This window comes from Nicotiana sylvestris, chromosome 12 (assembly GCF_000393655.2).
Source record: "Nicotiana sylvestris chromosome 12, ASM39365v2, whole genome shotgun sequence".
Lineage (NCBI taxonomy): Eukaryota > Viridiplantae > Streptophyta > Magnoliopsida > Solanales > Solanaceae > Nicotiana > Nicotiana sylvestris.
The window spans coordinates 50,476,911-50,493,702 of record NC_091068.1 but is presented as its reverse complement, the minus strand read 5'-3'; the positions used below and the strand labels follow the sequence as shown (position 1 = coordinate 50,493,702).

General features: G+C 38.6%; 1 protein-coding gene across 6 annotated transcripts in view; it reads left to right on the top strand.

The window, feature by feature from the left end:
* LOC104240256 (amino acid transporter AVT1A) overlaps positions 1 to 10,026 on the top strand; it is a 51,197-nt gene extending 41,171 nt beyond the window's left edge. For 3 of the 6 annotated variants that reach the window (XR_011404444.1, XM_070165367.1, XM_070165370.1), the window contains one exon: positions 33 to 369. Coding sequence is in view for 1 of the 6 variants with exons in the window: in XM_070165371.1 (XP_070021472.1) it covers positions 33 to 104 (72 nt within the window). In the remaining 5 variants the exon portion in view is untranslated. Of the gene's footprint in view, positions 1 to 32; positions 370 to 9,819 lie in introns of those variants that run through there. The other 3 variants (XR_011404443.1, XM_070165371.1, XM_070165369.1) reach the window with 2 other exon arrangements.
* Positions 10,027 to 16,792: the final 6,766 nt, after the last annotated feature.

Sequence of the window (16,792 nt, the reverse complement as noted above, 5' to 3'; positions counted from 1 at the left end):
TATTTCACGGGGCCTGCGTTTCATGCCCGCAGGTGCAGGAAGGCAAGCCGATGGTCCCCCTCCTTAGGATCCCTGATCAACGAGAATTGGCATGCTCCACTTGATCCGGAGCTGCTTTGATTTTGGTATGATACGTTTATATATATATATGTATGTATGTATGTATATAGGTATGACGTGGCTCAGTCCCGTCTTTGTACAGCTGTGTTTCTATTAGAGGTCTGTAGACAGTATGTCTAGTTGAGTTGTATGTGGCCTTATCGGCTTTTAGTTTTGGATGTATAGTTGTCTATAGCAGCCTTGCCGGCTCGCCTACTGTATTCTGCATGTATACGTACATATGCCTTCAAGGCAGGTTTCCTTCTTGTATGTTATTTTTGTAATTCAACAGATGTTACTCAGATTCATATCTGAGACGTATGCTTAGGGGTGTTTGACAGGTAGAACTCAGGCACTCATCGCGGCCCATCGGTTTGGATCGTGACAAAAGAGGTATCAGAGCAGTTCTGTCCTAGGGTTGTCTACAAACCGCTAGAGTCTTGTTTATGGGTGTGTCGTGCACCACACTTATAAACAGGAGGCTACAAGACATATAGGATGGTATCCTCTGTTTTTATCTCAAATTGTGCGATACACGAATTCATGTTCCTAACAATATGTTATATTTTCACTGATGCCTCCAAAGAGTACGACCGCCCAGAAGGGAAAGACCGTGGCTGGTGAGACTACTAGTCGAGCGCCACGAGTTACCAGGGCTCGAGAAGAGTCTCATGGTGAGGTTCCATCTCAGACTTCACATACTCCTCCCTTTCCAGAAGAGCTCCGAGGGGCACCAGCTCCAGCGCCTGCCCCTGTACATTCAGCACCTCAGCCGGATGCACCGGGTCAGTAGATGAGAGATACTATTCAGTTATTGACCCGATTAGTAGCCACACAGGCTCGGCGTCAGGAAGTAGGTATTGGTAACGCAGATAGGTCCGTGAGTGCGAGGATTCGTGTCTTTATTAATATAGACCCTCCGATATTCACTGGAGCTGATCAAAACGAGGACCCTCAGGTATTTATTGATAGAGTACAGAGGACGTTACGGGTAATGAAAGCCACTACGACTGAGTCAGTTGAGCTAGCTTCCTATAGACTTCGCGATGTTGCAATTAATTGGTACGAGTCTTGGGAATTGTCCAGAGGTGAGAATGCCCCTCCAGCTGTATGGCAGGAGTTTACAGAAGTTTTCTTCGTCATTATCTGCCACCAGAGCTTAGACGGGCTAGAGTTGATAGGTTTTTGACCCTTCAGTAGGGTAACATGAGTGTTCAGGAGTACAGTCTTCAGTTTGATTCGTTGGCTAGGTATGCTCCCACTATTGTATCTAAGATGGAGGATCGAGTTCACCGGTTCGTGATGGGATTAGAGCCTTACTTGCTTAACGATTGTATGTCGGTCTCACTTTAACCAAACATGGATATTTCTTGTATTCAAGCATACGCTCAGGGTGTAGAGGAGCGTAAATAGAAACAGAGGGCCGATCGTGAGCATGATAAGGCCTAGAATAAGAGAGCGAGGTCTTCGGGTCCTTCTGGTGAGTTTCGAGGTGGTCAGAGGCAGCAGTACTCGAGGTATCCATCCCAGCCCTCGGCTAGCGCGCCCCCTAGTTTGGCGATAAGAGATTTGATCGTTCTACATATTTAGGCTCTAGTCAGAATTTCAGAACATCAGGTTCTCAGTAAAAGGGTGAGTCAAATCAGATGAGGCCACCCTTGCCACGATGTACTCAATATAGTAAGCATCATACCGTGCAGTGTCATATGGGGTTAGGTGTATGTTATACTTGTGGTTATCCGGGCCACGTTATGAGGGATTGTTAGATAAGAGGCGACGCAAGCATAGCTCAGCCAGTAGGATCTGTAGCTGGTTCATCATCATCAGTATGCCCCCCTGGGCAAGGTCCACAAGCACCAATGAATCGTAGTAGAGGCAGAGGCGGAGCATCTAGTACGAGCAATCCTTAGAACCACATTTATGCGTTAGCAGGGGGACAAGACCAGGAGTCATCGCCTGATGTTACAAGTATATTATCAGTCTCCTCCTATGATTTATATACACTGATTGACCCGGGTTCCACCTTATCATATGTTACTCCGTTGGTTGCTAGTGAATTTGAAATAAAAACCTGAATTGGCTAAACCTTTTGAGGTGTCTACACCTGTTGGGGACTCAGTGATAGCTAAGCGGGTATTTAATCATAGGCTTACCTCGTACCCAACGTAAGTTCGATTCGATATGGGTGATTGTTGATAGGCTTACAAAGTCAGCCCATTTTCTGCCCATTAGAACTACATATTCCTCAGAGGATTATACAAGGCTTTATATTAAGGAGATAGTACGATTGCATGGTGTCCTTGTATCTATTATCTCGGATAAAGGAGCTCAATTTACAGCTAACTTCTAGAGGTCCTTCTAAAAGGGATTGGGGACTCAAGTAAGTCTTAGTATAGCATTTCATCCCCAGACAGACGGACAGGCTGAGCATACTATTCAAACACTAGAGAATATGTTACGATCTTGTGTAATAAACTTCAAAGGTAGCTGGGATGATCATCTGCCGCTTATTGAGTTCGCATATAATAATAGTTACTATTCCAGTATTCAAATGGCTCCATACGAAGCTCTTTAAGGACAGAAGTGTAGGTCGCCTATAGGGTGGTTTGATGTTGGAGAATCTGGATTACACAGGCCAGACCTGGTTCAGCGAGCCATAGAAAAAGTAAAGTTGATTCGGGATCGACTATTGACAGCTTAGAGTCGTTAGAAGTCATATTCTGACGTGCCGCAATGAGACTTAGAGTTAGGGGCTAATGACTGGTATTCTTAAAAGTGTCGCCTATAAAGGGTGTGATGAGGTTTGGCAAAAAAGGCAAACTTAGCCCACGGTATATTGGGCCTTATAGGATTATTCGGAGAGTGGGCCGAGTAGCTTATGAGTTAGAATTGCCCTCGGAATTGGAGTCTGTCCATCCGGTTTTTCACGTATCTATGTTACGACAGTGCATTGGCGATCCTACCCGAGTGGTGCCCACGAATGATGTACAAATTACAGAAGACTTATCATACGAGGAAGTTCCAATTGACATCCTAGACCGACAAATCCGCAAGCTGTGGAATGAGGAGGTAGCCTCCATGAAAGTACTTCGGAAAAACAACAATGTGGAAGAAATGACTTGGGAGGCCGAGGAAAACATGAAGTCTATATATCCCTACTTATTTCCTCCTCCAGAGAAGGGTCCGAATGAGATGTCATAATCATATGGTTCGAGTATAAATTCTTGTGTTGGTTATTATCGTTGGTCATGTGAGGCTATTGTCGTTATTCATAATTATGGTCCTATGTGTCGTTGGATTATTAAGCTTCTACGGGAAGAGTTGGTAGTGGTGTTGTTATAGAGGCGACCTTGCCAAAGTTATATAGATCACGGGGAGTTGAACATTCGACGATGAATGTTTCTAAAGGGGAAGGATGTTACATCTCGCGTTTTCATATGTTAAAATTTCGTTTTCAGTTAACCGACGTAGACTCAGGGATGAGATCATCTTGACGTTAACGTACTTACGATATTTATAACAAGCGATAAATGAGTGTCATGAAGGATAAAGGGGTACACGAATTAAAAGAAAACGAGTTTCGTTAAAAGTGGCCAATTTGGAATAAATTACGGGTCGAGCGATAATACCCGATAATTATGAACTAGTACCATGCAAGATATCATATGACTACGGTAGTATAATGTATAGAGTATGTATATATATATATATATATATATATATAGCATATTAAAAATAAATAGAATTTTAAGTAATTTGTGGTAATTTTTAAATTATGCGGGTAATTGGTTAATTATCGGGTAACGAAACATTACCCAGTTAACTAACACAAAGCCACCATGACAAGAAAATGACTCTTATTTTAGTCATTATGCCATGTGGCCACTAAAGACCTAACTAAGTAAGACTTGATTTTAAATTACCTAGTTAAGATAATAACTTTGAAATCAAGTCCCAAGAACTTTGAAACCAAATCAATTTCATGTCTTTGGTTTCATTTCAAATTCATGTCTTTGGCATTGAAACCAAGAACGTGTAAGTTCAAAAGCAAGAAACATTTTACAAATTAAAAAGCTAACTGTCATACTACACCAAGATGTGAAAAGCATGAACAATTTCGTTTCAAAAATTTTAAAGGATTCAAGAAAATTCTCGTTCAACATATTTCACTGAAACAGAAGCTTCATTTCATTCGAATAATTCCAAGAACATGTATGTTAAGGCCCTCCCTTATTTCTTTTGGCATTGTCCAAATTATACTGGAGAAACGAGCAAACACACAGTTTTCATAAATTACTCTATTCATAGAAATAGTAGGAGTGTCTATATTCTTGATTCCCCGTGAAAAATATTATTATCTTCTGTTCATGGGTCTCAGAATAGTATGCAGTTGGAAAAGTTTATCTGGAAGGAATATTGAGATTATTACGTATTTTTCATGCATTTTACTCATTTATACATGTACATCGACCCATGATCAGATGGTGTTATATACGTGCATATATGTAAATATATGTATATGGGATATGGAAAAAGGTTACGGCGTTATATACGCACCACCACCTGATCAACTGGTATATGTTGATGATGTTGCCCACAGTGGCCGAGACGATATGATGGGATGCCCTCAGTGGCTTGATGATATTATGTACACCCATACCTATGCATGACACAACATTTATACGTATGTGCATGACGTTATAAACGTTTCAGAATTTACAAAGTTATTCAGATTTAAAAATGTGTTTATGTATTCCATGTTTCATCTATGTCTTTTACGTACTAATTTTCATGCCTTACATACTCAGTACATTTTTATTTTACAGGGCCTGCATTTCATGCACACTATCGCGCCCCCTTTTTTCCCTTCGCAGGGAAGTCCGGGGTTTCGACATTCATTAGGGTAATAACTTATTTTCTTTTGGGAATTGGGTATTTGAAGAGTCGCCACCTAACGGATTATGGTGTGTTAGGACACCTAGAGCGATTAACTCTTGGATTGGTTTGCATTACCAGAGATTTAGGGTAAGGCCTCGAAATAACCTTGAGAGGAAGGTGTTAGGCACCCCTCGCGGTCCATAACGGTGGGTCTCGGCCGAACTTATATTTAGGAATTAGTCCATAAATAGTTGATTTATCAAATAATTTGCAAGTAAAGCACGTTGGACGTTGTATAACTCAAATAATAAGACAAAGATTTTGAACAAGTTGCATACATATAAAACAAAGTTTTAAACATAAGGGATTTGGGAAAGGAGAGGCCCTAGGTTGGTTAGCCTACAGGATCACCCCACACAATGTCCGGTAAACACTCCTCAATAAGGGGCTACACGTGACATTAGCATGTAGTCATCATATCCTATATCAACTCTTCCCACCCCTTAGTGGTTATTAAAACGAGTGTTGGTTAGCGATCTCTATTGCGTGCTGTTACCCGTCCCTTCTTAATGGTCCTGGAGGAAATTTAGGACCTCTACCTATAGGCAGTTCTAGACAAACCCTAAGGTTTAAAGGAGAAAATACTAAGGCGATAGGCAAGAACAAATAGGACCTTCGCACATAAGGCAAAAAGAAGCAACTAGAGGCTCAAGTTTACCTCCACAAACAACGCACGTAAGCAGCACGACTCAAACACAAATAAGGGTCGTATTGTTAAACGGTATCCTAAGACATGATGTCTAAGTGAATATCAATATAGAAGATAGGCGGTTTATTTTATAAACTCAGAAGTAGTGGCCCTATCTTTAAGCATGTTAAATCAGAACAACATTAAGTGACAGAAACAGTTTCAGAGTTGCAGGATTTGAAAACACCATATATGCTTGCCTACACGCTGAATAGTGGTGTCCTAAAAGCATGATGACTACGTTTGATATAGTAAAATAGTGGGCAAATTTTAAAACAGACTCTTGAGTTCCTATAGGCATGCTTTCTAATAGTAAATTAGAGCAGTACTCGAAAGAATTCATTTCAGGGAAAACAAATCACTAATTAGACCAGTTTTAAAATAAACTAATCATGAACTGGATTGACTTATTTAAACTAGACTGATTTTAGATCTATATGCCGAATTTCTAGTGTTGTTCCCTATAGGCATGATATCTAATTGTTAATAGTTGATGTTAGAAACTTGTAGGCATGATAACAAATGGAAACACATGTAAATACTCGTTATAACAAAAGTTAAACAGGATCATATTCTATAGGCATGGTATCTACTCGTGAAGGTTGTTTTAAGACCTATAAACATGATTTCTATTATTGGAACCACTTGAGACCTATAGGCATGATTTCTAACATGGTAAGGTAAACGTAGCAAATATAAAATCCTATAGGCATGGTTTCTACCCATATTACCCCACAAATATGTAACTACCCACCCTTTTTCACTAGTCACCCCAATATTCGTTTACAAATTATTACAAACCAGATGAATAAATTACATAAATAGATAAAAAAAAACAGGAAGTTACACTATAGGGAGCCTGAAGCAGGCCCATGTGATTTCCCAAAAACCTCCAATAGCCTCAAATGCCAATTTCATAGACAATATCATTGTCCAGGTATGTCAGAGTTCCCTAAGGATCTCAAGAATCCCGGGCAGTGCTCACACCTAGACTTTGGAGCCAAATTGAGTAAGTGCAGTGTGGAAGGGTCATCCTCAGTGTGCCAGAGTTCAGAGGGTTCTCAAAAGGATCCCAAGGCAGTACGCACACTGGAGGGAGCAGAACCTAGTAACTTAGGAGTAGAGTGAGAGTGCTTGACACAGTTTGAAAATGTTTCAGTAGGAAAACAGTGTTACAAGGGATTTGCTTGAAATAGTTTTGTAAAAAAAATAGGGAGTTATTAAATAAGACAATTTTGAAAAGGGTAAGGTGACTGACAATCAATCAAACCAATTACAAAATTAGAAGAAGTTCATCAGCACTTCAATACATGGAATCAAACAGGTTCACATATCCACTCAAGGGGTAATGGGGATTTGGGGTAAGTATAGGGCACATAGTAAGCACAGATGCACATAGGTACAGAATCAGAGAAGCCTTGAAAGGGGTTCAAAGGATTTTAAAGGATAGATATTGGTACCAATACAGTAGGAGTTTCAGAAACAATCATAGAATCAACCATTTAAAGTGACAGATCAGGTTGCATATCAAAACTGGATAACAGTAGACAAGCATTCAAAGCAAGGTAGAGTCATGTTAAGACATACTACTAGGGGAGGGGGTAGAACATGTTCTGAAAAACCTAAGAATGTTAGATTAGCATGATAGATGAAGTAGTAATGTAAACATGTCAATTGCATGTTGAGTAACAGAACCATAGATAGAAACAAATGAGAAACATGATAAACTGAAGTAGTAAAAGAAACATATTGGTTTTGAGACTTAAATTGAACTCAGAACATACCAGTAGAGGGATGGTAAACACAAAGTGAGGAATAGGAAAGCACAATAGTTAGTCTTGGCTTGCAGCCGGCTAACTCAGAATAATAGCAAGTAATCAAAGAGATAGCAGAAAGTATTTGAGTGTGAGAGAGCTTTTTGAACCAATGCGTTCGTGTGTTTGTGTTAATGAGAGAGTATGTATATATATAGTAGTTCGAAACTAGGTAAAATAAGGCAAGAATCATAATAGTATAGTAATTATGGAACTCAGAACCAATTAGAGCAAAATTAATACAAGTACTCCCTTAAGTTTGTGAGCACGTAATTTTTGCCTCACATGAATTACTCCTACAAAATCCCAAAGAATTAGATTTTTCTTTTAATTATTTGTCATTTTAAAAATTATTGTAGAATTTTCTTAATTATTTGCAATTTTCTGTGTGTGTTTAATTTTTAGTTTAATTCATGAAAATACAAAAATACTTCGCATTTGCATTTAGGATTGATTTTACGTTTTTTAGGTTAAATAGTAAGATAATTGTTTATAAAAATAAAAAATCACAAAAAAAATAACTCATTTTGCATTTTAACCTTTTAATTTTTGAATTTTATAGCTTTTTCTTTTAATTTAGGACTTAATTAATTTTTGTAATTACTATAAAGGGTAATTAGATTATTTTTGGTAAATTAATTTAGTTTTAAGAAGTTAATTTGGGTTTATTTTAATTTGAAAAGAAAAGAAAATTGAAAAATGAAAAGAAAAGGGAAATGAAATAAGAGAAGCTGTGTTTGGTCCAATTCATATCAGCCCAAACATTCAAGATCCCCTGAAACCCGCTCAAAGATCCGGCCCAATCACGCTTTAAACCGGTCCAAGACGTCAGCCCCCAAGACCTTTGAAACGACGTAGTATAGGCGTGAGACTACGTCGTTTTGAGTTTGAAGTTTTAAAATCAATTTGGGCCCTTCATTTCCTTTTATCCAAGGGCTTAAACACTTCCCCCTTATTTAATTAAAGTTTCCGAACCCCCTTCAGTTTAACTCATGTACTTTCTTTGCTTCATCTTCCCCAAGTGTAAGAACGCTAATGCCGCCTGTAAACCTCCGCCATTCCCCCCGGCGGTTGGCCTCCAAATCCGCCCAAAACTTTACCACACACTCCCCATAACCCCTCAAACACTAAACCACCATCGATTTCCCCAAAATCCTCTCCATCTTTTTTTGATTTCAGATCTAAAAAGAACTCTAAGTCCTTTCCAGCCTTTGACCTATCATGTAAAAGGGGTCCGGTTTAATTTTCTCCAAGCATTGAAGGGATTTCGACCTAAGACGAGTGTTAGACGGTTGTTCTTACGATAACAACTCGACTAACACTCATTTTGGTTCAAATCGGAAGTTGTCGGATAAGCTTTTCAAGCTTGTTCATCTCCAACCTTAGGTATCCATGTTCATGTCTTTCCTTGCTTTTGTTCTCTTCTATCCTCATTCTTTCTTTTTCTTTTTTCTTTTCTCTCTGTTTTCATTTTCTCTTTAATTAGTTAAAATTCGGATAAGAAGTAGTTATGAGTTAATCTTGGACTAATTTTGTTAAAAGGTTAGAATTAATTCTGTTTGTTTTTCATAGTTAGTACTAAAAAATGATTGAGTTTTTTTAGGGCCATCATTTGAGTTTTAATTTGTTTGGGTCAGATTATTGAGTTTCAAAACACTCATGTGGTTGGGTGGAGTTTTGGGCCTCTGGTTTATTTCCGACCCGTTCCAATAACAGCCCAAGGATTTTGTTTTGTTGTTTGGGTTGACCTGACCCATATTTGGTCTTGAAGTAAAAAACAGAGGGTTTAATGGTAGTTTAGGGAATTTAATCAAGGGGAATCTTAGGTAACTGAATAGGAAGTTTCCAGGAAAGAGAGGGTTGGGCTAGTTTAATAAACAGAATTTGAATTTAAGGACTAACTAGCAAAAACGAAAATTGGAAAAAGGGCAATAGGTAAAATTTGAAACCCAATTCTGCTGCCCTAGAAGCCTCTATAAAAGGTTTGTTACTTCATTATCAAGGCAGATTTTCAGAGATTAAAAACCTGAAAAAAGTAGAAACGGTTGAGCTAAAAAGACCTAAAATCCCTTGCATTTTTAGTAGAAGTTGGCCTAGTTCTGCTGTCATCTTCAGAGTTTAAAACTTCTTTAAGAATTTTGGTCATTCTGGGTTCAAAGTTGGTCCAAAAAGGCTGAGTAGTGCTGTTTGTTTGGTTGTTTTGGTGTTGTTGATGTGCTGCTGTTATTTCTCTTCCTAAATTCGAACTCATTTTCTCTGTTGTTTTGTTGTTGTAACCAGGTACATTTTGGACCTTATCAATATGTGAAGTTTGAGTTTGAAGCATGTTGAAGTTGTAAACCTGAGTTTTAGTTGAATGTCAAGCTGTCTTACTGAAGATTCATTCACATTCCATGTAAAATTATGCTTTTAATACATTACCTCTTGTATTTATTCATACCATTAACCTTGTTGATATGAATTAGATTTGTATTTGGACTTCTGTTATTATGGTTTTAGCATGTTTGAATTCTTTCTGCCAAAGGTCGTTAGGTGGTTGATACTGTCATTATAGGTTTAGTATGGGATAGACAGCACTACTTTGGGGTTTTGAATGAGTTGTTGCAATATCAGTGATATTTAATTTCAGATTAACCTTCACAAATGATTTGGCTTGGTTCGGAATTTTGTTCTTTAAAGATGAATAAGCTCAAAGACTATTGGGTCATTGTGACATCTGATGTTTAGGGAATCTACTGTCAAGCTCACTATGTATGGAAATCATGACAGTAATTTTAATGCTTAAACGAATGGCATCTCTATTTTCTGCATTTTGCATCTCGATTGGTTAATGTATTTCATGCTTACTCTACTAAAATTGTTCAAGTCTAATCGGATTTGGGTTACAAAAAGGTTGTTTAGAGCCCAAGGCTCTTGATGTCCAGGTTTATTTGCTTCATGGGGACTCGATCTCGTTTCCAGACCCTTTGATGTCCACACTTTTCACAAAATTTGGGTTCCCTTTGGGCCCAAAACTTGAGTTCACTAGCAAATGGAAATTGTATACCCTATAATGTTTAGGCCTGTTTCTTTTTCGAGCCCAATTCCTCGTCTAGATGTCGTTGCCGTTGTCGGCGCAAGCCTTCTTTGAACGATCAACTTTTTTCATGCGATGTCTGCTAATTGTTAAGTTGGTTTGAACATTTTCCTTAAAAATAATTTCGAATCCTTAAGCCTTCTTTAATTAATTAGCCCCCTTTAAATTTAGATTTGAGGCTTGTCATATTAAGTAAGCTATAATTATCGCCCTCAAAAGATTAGTTCAAATATCCTTAAAAATTAGATTCGAGGTGTGACATAAACAAAATTAAATAACCCATGGCCCTCCTATAATTAGTAACAACTCTTTAAGATCGAGGTGTGCCATTATTAAATTTTTCATGGCCCTCGCAAACTTCTTATTAATTCAAACCATCGTAGTTTTCTTTAGGCCCAATTTATATTAGTATTGCGATTATATATACGTTCGCGTAATATAATTGCAAATTAAATTCATAAAAGACTCTAGGGATGCGTTCGCGCAATTTCAACCAAACTTTTCTTAATAAATCAACAAAAGGCGTCATTAATCGTGGACATGTTCGCGTGACATGATTTTGACGCGTCAATGGAAAAGAGTATACGTATACGTAACTCAATTCTTTAATTACGAATAAATCAAGTGATTAAAAGCGGTAAAAGATAATTGCACATAGGTTTTAAAAATGAGTAGTTAAACAATTAAGCCAAGTATAAATTGCTAAGCGACCGTTCTAGAACCACGGAACCCAGGAATGCCTAACACCTTCTTCCGGGTTAAAAGAATTCCTTACTTAGAATTTTTGGTTCGCAGACTTCAAAAGGAAAGTCGAAATTTCCTCGATTTGAGATTTAAAATAAACCGGTGACTTGGGACACCAATTAAAATATTCCAAGTGGTGACTCTAAGAATTAAATAAATAATCCCATTTCGAATAATGTCACTTAAATTGGCAAAAATCCCTTATATACCCTCGGGTGGTAAAAAAGGAGGTGTGACAGCTCTTGCGATTCTGCTGGGGATAAGAACCCAGAACTTCCGGTTCAGGGTTCAAGATTTCGAGCTTGTTAAATGCGATTTTTATTTGGCTTTATTGTTGATACTGTATTTTGTGGACTTAATGTGCTAATTGTCATTTACCGCTTTGATATTACTTGAACTGTATTTAAATGTCTTCTTACGCCACCCCTCTAAGTCTTCTGAAAATGGTGCACACGTCCGTGTGGCCCGCTTTTTCTGTAGAAATTATACCAAATAGATCGAAGCTGGGCCAGAAACAAGGCCGGATCGACTTTAGTGCTCCCGGTACGTTGCCCCCTCTTCGTCCCCAGTTGTCCGCTCGGATAACCCAAGTCTAGAACAATACACCCAGGTTTTAAACCTAGAATAACTCATCCTCATGCCAGATCCCTAGTAGGAACGCTTGTTTGCATCATGTGCATTTGATTTGGGGACTCAACACAGGGGTTGGGTCCGTCTAGGGCAGGTGTACCCAAATTAAAAAGACCATCCTGATTCATCTTATGTGCTATTTGCGCATCTGTTTGTTTCGGCTTGCATGTTGACTGGTTTCTAGAATAGAAAAAGAAAATCAAAAAAAAAAGAGAAAAAAAAAAGGAAAATAAAAGTGAGAGGTAGGTATTTAGAAAATTCAGAAACTCTGCCGAAATTCTGAAAAAAGAAAAATCATTTCAAAATGAGCCAAAAATTCAAGTGCCATGTTACCCCTGTTCCATCAATACTGACCGTACTACGCAGGTCTGATTCTCACCGGATGTGAGATACGTAGGCAAATCTCATCGGTTCTGACCCCAATTTTAAAAAATTCAAAAATATTTTTCTTTAGTTATTTCTTTCTGAAGTCTTTCATATGGAAAAAAAAAATCAAATATCAAAATCCAAATTGTGGGTTTCCTTTATTTTGAAGTATTTTTCTCAAAAATTCAAAAAAAATATTCTTTTCCTTCTTTAAAAGTCTTTCTTTCATAAATGTCATAAAACTTGAAAAATTGAAGTCCAAAAATATTTTCGTTTTTCTTTAGAATTACTTTTGTAATAATAATAATTAAAAAAATCTCATAAGTCCAAAATATTTTTCTTAAATAGTCCCTCTTTCGAAAATTAAGAGGCAACATCCAAAATCCAAAAATATTTTCTTTCTTGTTTAGAAAAAGAGAAAACAAATAAAAATTCAAAAACAATTCTTCTTACTTTTGAAATTCTCAAAGCTCAAATAAAAAGAAAAGAAATTTTTAGAAGTCTCTCTTTCAAAAATAAATAAACAAAAATCAATCAAATCAAAAGTCCAAAAAAAATTCCTTTCTTCTTTTAAAGCATTTTTCCGAAAATTCCAAAAGAAATAAAAAAAAATCAAAATCAAAAAATGTTTTTCTTTGGTCTTAAACCTTTCATGGTTTGAGTTTTATAAAAAGTAAAAAAAATGAGTTAGCTTATTTACTCCATTCTCGATCTTCCCGAACTACGCAAGATCTGATTCATGCGGCGTCATGATACGTAGGCAATCCTCATCGGATTCGATCATAGCCATAAAATTAACTGAGTGAAAAATAAACTAAAAAAAAAAAGAGAGAGAAAAAATTGAGTGAAAAAAAAAGAGTGAAAAAAAAGTGACAAAAAGAAAACAAAAAAAGAGTGCCAAAAAATAAAAGAGCAACAAAAACGAAATGGAAAAAAAAATCAAGAGTGATTAAGAGAGGTAGAAATAAAAGAAAACGGGTACATACTGAAAGGGTTAACTAAGGTCGGGATGAAACATGCAACCATTCAAACACATGGTAGAAGCGTTTAACTGTCAAGTATGTTGCATCCCAACGTGCGATTTCCCATATGTTAAATGTTTCAAAACTAACAAGGTTGTTGGATGTGCAAACTAGCCAGGTTTTGGAGGTTGTTTTGTTGGTAGTCTAGCCTCCCCTCCTTCACAAAATCCAAAGGCACGGATGGACTTTGCAAGGAATCTACCAATCATCAGTCCTGAGGATAGCCCAACATCGTCTATTATGCAGCTAGAATCAGCAGCTGCTGAAGAGAATAAGATGTTGCATCTCCGTATATTGGAAATGTGGGACGCCTGGTCTAATGGTAGGGAACCGCCAAGTGCAATCCCTGTGTTCCCTGAGTTGATCCCCAGGTCAAGTGAGTTTACCAATGCCCCTGTGCCAAACCCGTGTATTCCATGCGGGCACCTTCCAATTCCCTCCAATGATCTTGGCATGCCTTTTGTGGTTCGCCCCTAGGCACCGGCTTCAAAGGCACTGCCTCCAATGTTCATCTTTCAGGGTCCACAGCTTCAGTCAGAAATAGCATATGTGACCCCGTACTCTTTCACTAAACCTCCGCAATATGATCTCTCGGGGGAGCAAGAAAAGGTTGTTAAAAATCCAGAGCAAGAGGAAATGGCTAGGAAGATGAAGAGCCTAGAACAAAGCTTGAAAAATATGCAAGGTCTGAGTAGCCAAAAGAGTGTCTCATACTCCGACCTTTGTATGTTTTCCCATGTCCACTTGCCAGTTGGCTTCAAGATGCCAAAATTTGAAAAGTACGACGGGCACGGAGACCTGGTCGCTCATCTGAAATGATATTGTAACTAGCTGAGGGGTGCTGGTGGAAAAGAGGAGCTGCTAATGGCCTATTTAGGGGAAAGCCTCTCCAAAATTGCTTCTGAGTGGTATACGGATCAAGAAATTACTCATTGGCATGTGTGGGATGATATGGCTCGAGATTTTGTCCGCCAGTTTCAATATAATGTGGACATCGCTCCCGACAGAAACTCCTTGTCCAATTTGAAAAAGAAAACCGCGGAAAGCTTCAGCGAATATGCTGTCAAATGGCGTGAGTAATCTGCCAGGGTAAAGCCTCCAATGGACGAAATTGAAATGGTCACAGTTTTTCTGCAAGCCCAAGAGGCTGACTACTTCCAGAACATGATGTCTGTTGTGGGTAAGTCATTCGCTGAGGCTATCAAAATTGGGGAAATGGTTGAAAACAGTCTAAAAATGGGCCGAATCTTGATTCATGCTGCTTTTAAAGCCACATCACCAGATGTTCAAAATGGTTCGGAGGGTTTGATGAATAGAAATGGGAGTGAGGAGGGAGTCATGATGGTTTCAAGCTCAAGGGGGCCTGCAGGTCATTCAGCCAGTCATATGTGTCTCATATGGTCCCACCACACTATTGTCCCCTTCAAGATGATGTTTATGTCGTGGCACTGCCTCCCTATGCGGTGATGAGCGCGCAATCTTACACGCAGCCACAACATTATACACAAAATCGAGCTCCACCTCCCAGAAATGCCCATCCTTACCAAGATCCATATAATCCTCAACCAAATGATCCCCAATACAATCCTCGCCCAAGAGAGCCTTTCAGAAAGAATCAGTTCACCCATATTGGTGAATCGTATTCAAGCTTGTTCCAAAAGCTAATCAGGCTAAATCTATTGCAGTCAGTGGCCCCGAATCGGCTAAACCCCGAGTCCCCCTTGCACCGAGCTGATGCTAGATGTGACCACTCTAGAGCAGTGAGACACAGTACAGAGGACTGTTGGACCCTCAAAAGGGCAGTTGAAGATTTGATTGAAGTTGAAAGAATCGTTTTTCGGGATGAAGAAGCTCTGGATGTGATGAACAATCTGTTGCTTGTCCACAACATCGGGCCAATAGTCGGGATGATTTGTGAAGCTGAGGAATTTGATCCGGCACTGAAGGCCATTGCAGTCATTGCCGAGATAGAAGAAAAGCCAAAAAATGGCTGCCAAGCATGAAAGTTCCCCATCAGATGGGAGTCTTAGTAGCCAGTCTTGCTATCCTTTCTGCATCCGGATCATCTTAGGGTGTGATCCGGATGTTTTACTTTATTATCTTACTTTCTGATGTAAACCCTTCTATCTTCAAAAATTGAAAAAAAAAACAAAATTAAAAAAAAAAATCACAGATCAAAAATCAAATGAAATTAATATTTCATTATCTATGAATGTCTCTTTGCTTAATCTTATCATTTTCCTTATTCTCATTTTAGTTCTGTTAAATGCAAATTTCAATAACATGACATGCTTGCGGACTTCATGCCCAGATCCAAACATGCTGTCTAATTGTGAAATAATGAACCAAGAACCGGAAAATGATGAAGAGGAGGCTTTTAGGGAAATAAATCGAGAATTGGAACAATTTGAGAATAAACCTAAGTCGAACTTAAATGATACTGAGCCGGTTAATTTGGGTAGTTTTGAAGAGGTCAAAGAAACCAAGATAAGCATTCACACAGATGAAAAAACTCGGAATGCATTGATCCAATTTTTGTTTGAATTCAAAGATGTGTTTGCTTGGTCATACGATGACATGCCAGGACTAAGTGTCGATTTGGTGGTTCACAAGTTGCCAACCTACCCCGATTATCCTCCTGTTCAGCAAAAGCAAAGAAAGTTCAAAACTGATATCAGTGACAAGATTAAAAAAGAGGTCACAAAACAGTTGAAAGCGGGGGTGATTCGAGTGGTCCGATACACCACATGGCTGGCTAATGTAGTTTTCGTACCAAAGAAAGACAGTAAAACTCGAGTGTGTGTGGACTATAGAGATCTGAACAAAGCTAGTCCCAAGGATAATTTCCCTTTGTCAAACATCCACATCCTTGTTGATAACTGCACCAAACATGAGATATAGTCTTTCGTAGATTGTTATGCAGGATATCACCAGGTGTTGATGGATGAAGAGGATGTGGAAAAGACAGCTTTTACCACACCCTGGGGCACCTACTGTTACAAAGTAATCCTTTTAGTTTGAAGAACGCCGGGGCAACCTATATGAGGGCCATCACTGCCATTTTTCATAACATGATGCACCAAGAAATTGAGGTGTATGTAGACGATGTGATCATCAAGTACAGGACCCAGGATGACCATGTTCGGGACTTGAGAAAACTCTTTGAGCGGCTGCGTAAATATGATTTGAAGCTAAATCCGACTAAATCTGCATTTGGAGTTCCGTCTGGAAAGCTTTTGGGATTTATAGTCAGTCGAAGGGGCATCAAGTTAGACCCAACAAAGATAAAGTCTATTCGAGAGTTGCCTCCTCCAAGAACCAAGAAAGAGGTTATGAGCTTGCTGGAAGGTTGAATTATATTAGCCGATTCATTGCTCAGTTGACTTCCACATGCGAACCCATCTTCAAGCTGTTA